General features: G+C 33.4%; 1 protein-coding gene across 2 annotated transcripts in view; it reads left to right on the top strand.

The window, feature by feature from the left end:
• The window catches only part of LOC136040975 (signal transducer and activator of transcription 5B-like), a 206,711-nt gene extending 199,696 nt beyond the window's left edge, over positions 1-7,015 (top strand). For both annotated transcript variants that reach the window (XM_065725449.1, XM_065725448.1), the window contains exon 17: positions 2,103-7,015. In XM_065725449.1, coding sequence (XP_065581521.1) covers positions 2,103-2,214 — 112 coding nt within the window. In that variant the 3' untranslated portion in view covers positions 2,215-7,015. The remainder of the gene's footprint in view (positions 1-2,102) is intronic.
• Positions 7,016-8,266: the final 1,251 nt, after the last annotated feature.

Raw genomic sequence — 8,266 nt, forward strand, 5'->3', positions numbered from 1 at the left:
AGCGCAAGCATTGACTTTGCTCCAGGGAAGTTAAGGGCCAGAACGTTCCAGGTGGCCAGGCGAAGACCACCTTGGTCAATAAGGTTCAAACGATGGTCAAATTTCGGTCCAGGGACATGCTGAATTCTTGAAGGGTAAAAAGAAGATCGATCATCCGAGGGAATAACATCACTATTCGTTGCAATTAGGTTCGGGTGGAGGGTCGCAAGCCCAACCGACCCTAGGCCTGGAACCTGATTAGCTAGAGTTTAACTATTGAGTATCCCTGGGGTGGGCTCCACCCACCTTGTGAAGTCAAGGCCACCCTTTACGTGGAACGTTTAGTTAGGGGATTCCCCCATATCCAGTGGTACGGGGTCAGCAGACCGAGGTCTGCTTCATTCCGGACGAGCTCCACCCACCACCAATATATATATATATATATCTATATATATAAAAATAAGTTGTCTGTGGATGGATGGATGGATGGATGTGTCAGGTGACGTCACCTGAAAAAACTGGATTAGGTGACGTCAAAACTGAAAAAACTAAAAAAAGGCAAAAACTACAAAAAAAAACTAAAAACTAATAAAAAAAATAAAAAAGCTAAAAAACTGAAAAAACTATAAAGGTAAAAACCAATAAAAAACTAAAAAAAAAAGTGAAAAAACTAAAAAAAAGGCAAAAACTACAAAAAAAAACTAAAAACTAATAAAAAAAGTAAAAAAGCTAAAAAACTAAAAAAACTAAAAAAACTAAAAAAAGGTAAAAAACTAAAAAAAATAAAAAATAAAAAAATAAAAAATAAAAAAAAACTAAAAAAAAGGAAAAAACTGAAAAATAAGCTAAAATAAAGGTAAAAACCAATAAAAAACTAAAAAAAAAGGAAAAAACTAATAAATGACGACACTCAAAGAGAAAGCGACCAGGACATGTACACCGGGATACAAATGACGACCGGGACACAGGGAATATAAATAACGACCGGGACACAGGGACACAACTACAACGGGGACACCGGGGGAAACAGGGGGATATAAATGACGACCGGGACAAAAAAACTAAAAAGAAATAAAAACTAAAAACTAATAAAAAAAACTAAAAAATCTAAAAATCTAAATAAGCTAAAAAAGAAAAAAAAAGGAAAAAAATAAAGGAGAAAAACAAAACTAAAAAACGAATGTATATACAGACCGGGACACCGGGATACAAATGATGACCGGGACCCGGGACACAGGGAATATAAATGACGACCGGGACACAGGGACACAACTACAACGGGGACACCGGGGAAACAGGGGGATGTAAATGACGACCGGGACACCGGGACAGGGAATTGTCGATTAGCAATCACCATCAACAAAGCTCAAGGGCAATCATTAGAATCATGAGGTATAGATCTGAATACAGATTGTTTTCCCATGGACCATTATATGTTGCATGTTCAAGAGTCGGTAAACCTGACAATCTATTTATATGCAAAGACAATGGGACAGCAAAGAATGTTGTATATTCGCAAGTTTTACGTAGTTAAAACCATATATATATATATATATCTATATTCACAGGTGGGACATAGGGACACAACTACAATGGCGCGTAACTATTATGGCGCGTAACGACTTACGCGCGCGGGGGGGCTTGGGGGGGGCGCGAAGCGCCCCCACCAACTAGGTGTTGGGGTGGCGCGAAGCGCCACCCCAACAGCTAGTATATATATATATATATATATATATATATATATATATATATATATATATATATATATATATATTAATGCATATATTGTAATTAACTATTATAGTTGTAAATAAATTATTATTATATGGAAAAACAAAATTAAAATTGAATATTGATTTGTGGAGAATACAATGTGAAGAATCGCTCAAAATTTTTAAAGCTATTTTTTCGTGAAAGGCTAGCGTAACTTTTGAAAACAACGATAATTTTTTGATTATCAGTTGTATTAGTTACATATTTATTTCCATTCTCTTTTAGTAGTCTTGTTAATTTTATAATGTTTGCTTTTGATAATATGATTAAAATATCTATAGAATTTAAAAATGTAAATATATTAATGTTGATATAAATATTAAAAATAGAATAATGTAATTATTTTTCAGTGTTAGCGCTCACGAGATCGAATATCCAATCATAGATGATGACTTCCCTTTGGAAGGATTTGAGTTTAATTCAATGGTAACAGACATGATACAGTCTTATAAGGCACAGTGAGCACACTTCAATTAATTGAGGGACGTAAGGATTACTGTTATATGCGAAATTTAATGCCAGATTTTGTTACAAATTTTCGAGTTTTATTTAAAAAAATTTTTGCGCTATTTTTTATAAAGTTAGTCACTGAATACTGTGACCGTGTTTTCAAAAAGTGTTTTTTTTTTTTTTTTTTTAATTGGAGACAGAGCTGTGGATCCAGTGGGTGACTTTAAGGACATTCGTCCCCCCCCCTCCCCACCCGAAGGTTGAAATTTTTGCTAATTACAGGAGCGGAGAAAAAAAAACAATGGAAAGCCCTATCTCTATCCTCCCTCCAAACTCTTTAAATTGAGCTATTTAAAGAAAGGCGATTATGCATTTACTGAATCTTGCACACACACGCACAAAAAAAGCATTGAAAAATCTTCAAATTTTCAAAAATGCACCAAAAACGACAGGAATCTTTTTTTTTTAACTTCTTTTTTTTTTAAGAGGCCAGTTTGAGGAAGTCCATTCTAAGAGCTATTTGGCACATTCTCCATAATAAGGCAGTATCCATTAGGGATGTTAGGGGTTTGACTCCCCTTTCTACCAAAATGTTTCTCTGATTCGTAAAAATGTAACGCAATTCATATAAAGAAATTTGTGTTAAAAAATGTCCCCCGCCCAAATAAAAACTTGGATTCGAACCTGCTCCTTGATCAAGAACATTGTCTAAATTCTGATAAAAGATTTCTTTAAAGTCAAATTTAAGAAAAAAAATTGCCAGTATGCTTGTGCTTTACAACCAAAAACCTAACTAGTGAAACCTTTTTAATTTCTTCTGCTGATTTTTTAAGGATCAAATAGGCCTTTAAGGCTCAATTATAGTATTAAACATTAAAATAGGTGAACTTTTCTAAACTTCATTCAGATTAGAAAAGACTACAGATGCCTACATTAAACTCTATTTTCCAAATCCTGTGTCAAGTCTCTTTCTGAAACCCTATTTTACTGAGAAGATTAATTTAACTAACATAAGTTTATAGTTATTTAATATAATTAATTTTACCAACATTGTTTTATCGTTGTTTAAAATAACTAATTTTACTGACATAATTTTATAGTTATCTAAAACAATTAGATACAAATTTCAGAAAATTGTCTTTCAAATTTGTTTTGAAAAAAAAAAAAAACAAAAAAAACATCAGTAGTCAAAGTAAATGATAATATTTTCTTGTAATGATTTCATGTTTATATTTTAATTTTAACTGGTATTTATTTAGTAATAAAGATATGTCAGAGAATCACTCTTTTGAGTGTGGCTTTTTGGGCGTCGAATTGGTTATGAGGTTTCCAATATATAATTCCATTTCTCCTTCCTCCTCCCCCTCTCTACTTATAAATCCATGTTTCCATCCACCTTTTTATTTTGTAAAACAGGGTCGTTTTTGTAAGTTTTCAACCGGGAATTAAGTTTTATGTAAACGTAATACAAAATTGAGAAGAAAACGACGGCATTTTGATAGTTTTATCCTATTTTTATTTACTTTCATCCTCAAAAATAGCTAGGTGCTTAGCACATTGTATACAATATTTCTAGAATTTTTCTAGAATCAAAACTCCTTTGGGAATTTCAATTGTTTTGAAATATAAGGCATCTCCTATTTCATATATTTTATAAAACTTATATTATAAAACTATTAAACTATTATTATAGATGCTTAACATTAAGCCAACACGCTTCCAGTAAATTGATACAATATTTAAACTGATGCAACATTGTCATTTGATACAATAAAAAATGGTAAATTGATTCAATAGTTATTGAACCTTGCTTTTCTAACATTAATTCTCAAGTAAGTGGGTTTTCTTGCTCATCGCGCTTTATTGTTAAGTAGATTGTGCTTTGCAAATTCATTTAAGACGTTAGACCCAGGACAGTATCCAGGGTGTACCTGATTTGAGAGGGTACTCTTCGCTCCCAAATTTTTGTCTGACTCGTAAAAAAGTAAAAGAAATGCATATAAACGATTTTTTTTTGGAATCCCCTCCCCTCACAGAAAAATCCTTGACAACACCATGGCTATACCACTTTATTCCCATTTTGGAAATAAGTTTTTACCCTTTGGTTGAATTTTTCTTGACATAATCAAATATTTTATATTCAAAATGTTGCTGAAATTTGTTATTGTTGATGGATACTAATTGTTACATTCTACTTTTATAACATTTATAGTTTTGATATTTTTTTGATGAGACAAAGGGTTTGAAAAACTCATTTGTGTATTGCAAGACCTCATCCGGGAGGAGGGGGCCACTGATTTTAAACCTTCCCTCTCCTCCCAAATTTTCGATGGGTTTTTTATGTAACATTTTTTGGTTTTCTGGGATTTTTTTGGGGTTTTTACCCCAACCTAGGATCCTAGATACACCTTTCGTATGTCGCGTTTGGGTTTTCTGCTTATTTTGTTTGTTTGCTTAAAGCTCTTTAGGAAGCTTCCACTTTTTCTCATATTCTATTTGAATTTATTTTTAGCTTAGTGAAGGAACAGTTTTTAGACTTTAGTCTTCATTTTCTCGCGTGCAATCAATTGCAATTAAATCAAACTTAAATGTGTAATCATTGCGTTTTTTCATTGCGTTAGTTCTCCCTAAACCTTTTCTGTGCATACACATATTGTCTTTATCTGTTTCTTGTGCTGTTTCTTTTCAGTTTTCTGTTATGCATTCATTCTTTTAATCTGTTGTTACTTATTGCAACAGTTTTTATGCTAGGAACGTATTTTAGCCTTGATGGTATATGTGGAAATATGAATTACTTATTGTGTAATTTAAATGTTATTGTTTGTGGGTGTGAAATTTCAAAAAAAAAATGTCGCTCTTACAATACTGGCCAAACAAAAAAAAAGAAACACAGTTCAATCTTTTTTTTTTTACTGGCCAAACATGAATTTTTTTTACTAGCCAACACAACTACACACGCTCCTCCTCCAATCCAATATTTTTATAGCTTTGACGGTTCGTTCCTTAATCCTTAAGATCCTTTATTGACTTCTTGCCACCGCTTTGGGGGACGACCCGTATTTTGTTTAGGCCCGAATGGAGGGCCATAAACACGACTTTTAGCATTCCTGTCATTCGTCATCCATTAAAGACACACGGACCGAGAAGACTCACTTCGTCTTCCCTTTTCAGGCGCATACATAACTTTTATTATTGGGATGGGATGGAGAGGAGTTGCAGTTGAAAACGATTTAAGAGGGCCAAATAGTAAGTCACACTTTACTTGACAATTGGAATGAAATTGCTTAGAAATTTCTTGCAAATTTTTGGTCTTAAATCCGTAAATATCGAGAAGAAATAAAACTTGTTAATATTGAAGTATGTGCGGGGGAGGACAAGAAATAAAAATATTGTCTTAATTCGCAAGATAACGGGTATTAAACGGGGACTGGGCGTGGATTTGAGAAAGAAATGACATATTTGCATATATATCCAATATATATATACTATATTAAACAATATACTATTATCTAATTTAGGTTTTCCTGTCTAATATATTTTTACTTTAATGGCAGAGGGGTAAAGTGCAAAAGGGACGCCTCCAAAATGTGTAAAATTTAATTTGTCACCATATTATAATAAAAATTCTTTTCTTAGCATTTTTTCTTCTTAATAGCCCTAATTCGAGGCTTACACCGAATTCGGTTATTTTATATATGAAAGTAGAGAGCGACCTCATGGTTGTGACTGTTATCTCTCTAGAACATGGTGACATTTCCACTCTTAGACAAGCCGTATCCATTTCATGCATTTTATGTATATCCAAATGGAACAAAGAATTTATCCCTTACGCAACAGCGTAACAACGCAACTTACGCAACTACGCAACAGCGTAGCAGATAAAGCTGCGCCAAGAATCTTTAGGGCCGAGGTTCAATACTGGCTGTTGCAAGGAAGTCTTTCATATTTGTTTATGTTCGTTTCCTAATTTCCATTTATTTTGGTCACTTTTTAAACCTGCATCGTCATTTTTTTAACCTGCTCTGCATATGACGCTAGGGGGGAGGGGGAATAAATGAAAAATATTGTCTTCATTTACAAAATTTGGGATCTATTTTTATCAAATGTGGACTGGGCATGGACTGGTGAAAGGAAAGAAATTAAAAATTCAAGGCCACAAAAATCTTATAAAAGAAGATATTGAGAATCTGATTTAGACACATTTCAGCGTCTTTTGGTGAAATTTTGGATATCAGAGATACATATATGCAAGAAGCCAGGGATTTGGCCTCTCTGATTTTATTTCCAACTATTGCTCATTTGATGTAATGTCAACGTCGCGCTTATTATGTACTCGGAAATTTGTGACAATTGCTCCTGGTTGTGGCCTGTCTTAGTTTATAAGTGGTTTGTTTATGGGGCCTATCATGTTTTATTGTTTAAAGCTTTGTCTTCATTATGGCCTTTTCAAGCGAAGTCGTCCGTGCTATTTGACTCTTCTGATACCTCCAATCTTCATTTGTGCCCTTTGAGATTGAAATCAGCCATGTTTGATGTTTTGTTTTGTTTTCTGGGAAGTTCGAACCTGGTGAAATGGGAATCTTTTTTCATTCGGCCAAATTCGCCTGAAAAGACCATAATAAAGCACAACTTAACTAACGAAAAGTTTCCTGTTACCTGTTCTATTTCTATATATAAATATATATATATATATATATATTTGATATACAAACATACATAGTTAATTATATTCTTTAGATGATATATTAAGTGGCATTATGGATGTATATACTGTCATTTTGTGGTTTGAAAAAATATATTCAATTTTTTGTAATTATTTTTAGTTCTCACTTAATTCATCCAGAGGAATATTACAGAAGTATTCTAGGTGTTGGTTCTGAAGCTCCCAAGAACTAGAGCAATTTCTTGTTGCCCAGAAATCTCCCCCCCCCCCCCGTATAAATAGTAAAGAAATAATTTAATTTTTTTATAGAATAATTATAGTTCTCGGGGAACCTCAGATGCTATTAAAGAGAATTGGCTTTGTGACATGTTAAGATTTTTGCTACCTCTGTGATTACTCCGGAGACCGGAAAGATAATATACTAGATACCTATCTATATAAAAATAAGTTGTGCGTTTGTCTGCATATGACGTCATTATGAGTATACAAGGCTTTGTATATGACGTCATTATAAGTATATAAGGGAGTGACTCAAAGAGAAATTTCAGTATAAATCCTACAATGGCAGAAGAAACAGCCGAGGAAGCCGCTCAAAGAGTTAATTCAAAGAGAAATTTTAGTATAAATCCTACAATGGCAGAAGAAACAGCCGAGGAAGCTGCTCAAAGAGTTAATGCCAAAAGGCTTGCGGCTAATAGAGAAAATAAGAAAAGAAAGCGTGCCGACGAATCACAAGAACAACGTGAAAATAGGCTTGCGTTTCAAAGAGAAAATGATGACCGGGACACAGGGAATATAAATGACGACCGGGACACTTCAAGAGAAATTACAGACCGGGGCACAAATGACGACCGGAACACAGGGAATATAAATGACGACCGGGACACAGGGAAGTAACTACAACGGGGCCGCCGGGGGGCACAGGGGGATATATAAATGACGACGGGGACACAGGGAATATTCCATTAGCAATCACCATCAACAAAGCTCAAGGGCAATCATTAGAAAAATGCGGTATAGATCTGAATACGGATTATATTTCCCATGGACAATTATATGTTGCATGTTCAAGAGTTGGTAAATCTGACAATCTATTGATAAGCACAGACAATTGGACAGCGAAAAATGTTGTATATTCGCAAGTTTTGCGTAGTTAAAAACATATATATATATATATATATATATATATATATATATATATATATATATATATATATATATATATATATATATATATATATATATATATATATCACAGGTGGGACACAACGACAATTGGACAGCGAAAAATGTTGTATATTCGCAAGTTTTGCGTAGTTAAAAACATTTTGCGTATATATATATATATATATATATATATATATATATATATATATATATATATATATATATATATATATA

The sequence above is a fragment of the Artemia franciscana genome, chromosome 21 (assembly GCF_032884065.1).
Source record: "Artemia franciscana chromosome 21, ASM3288406v1, whole genome shotgun sequence".
Taxonomy (NCBI): domain Eukaryota; kingdom Metazoa; phylum Arthropoda; class Branchiopoda; order Anostraca; family Artemiidae; genus Artemia; species Artemia franciscana.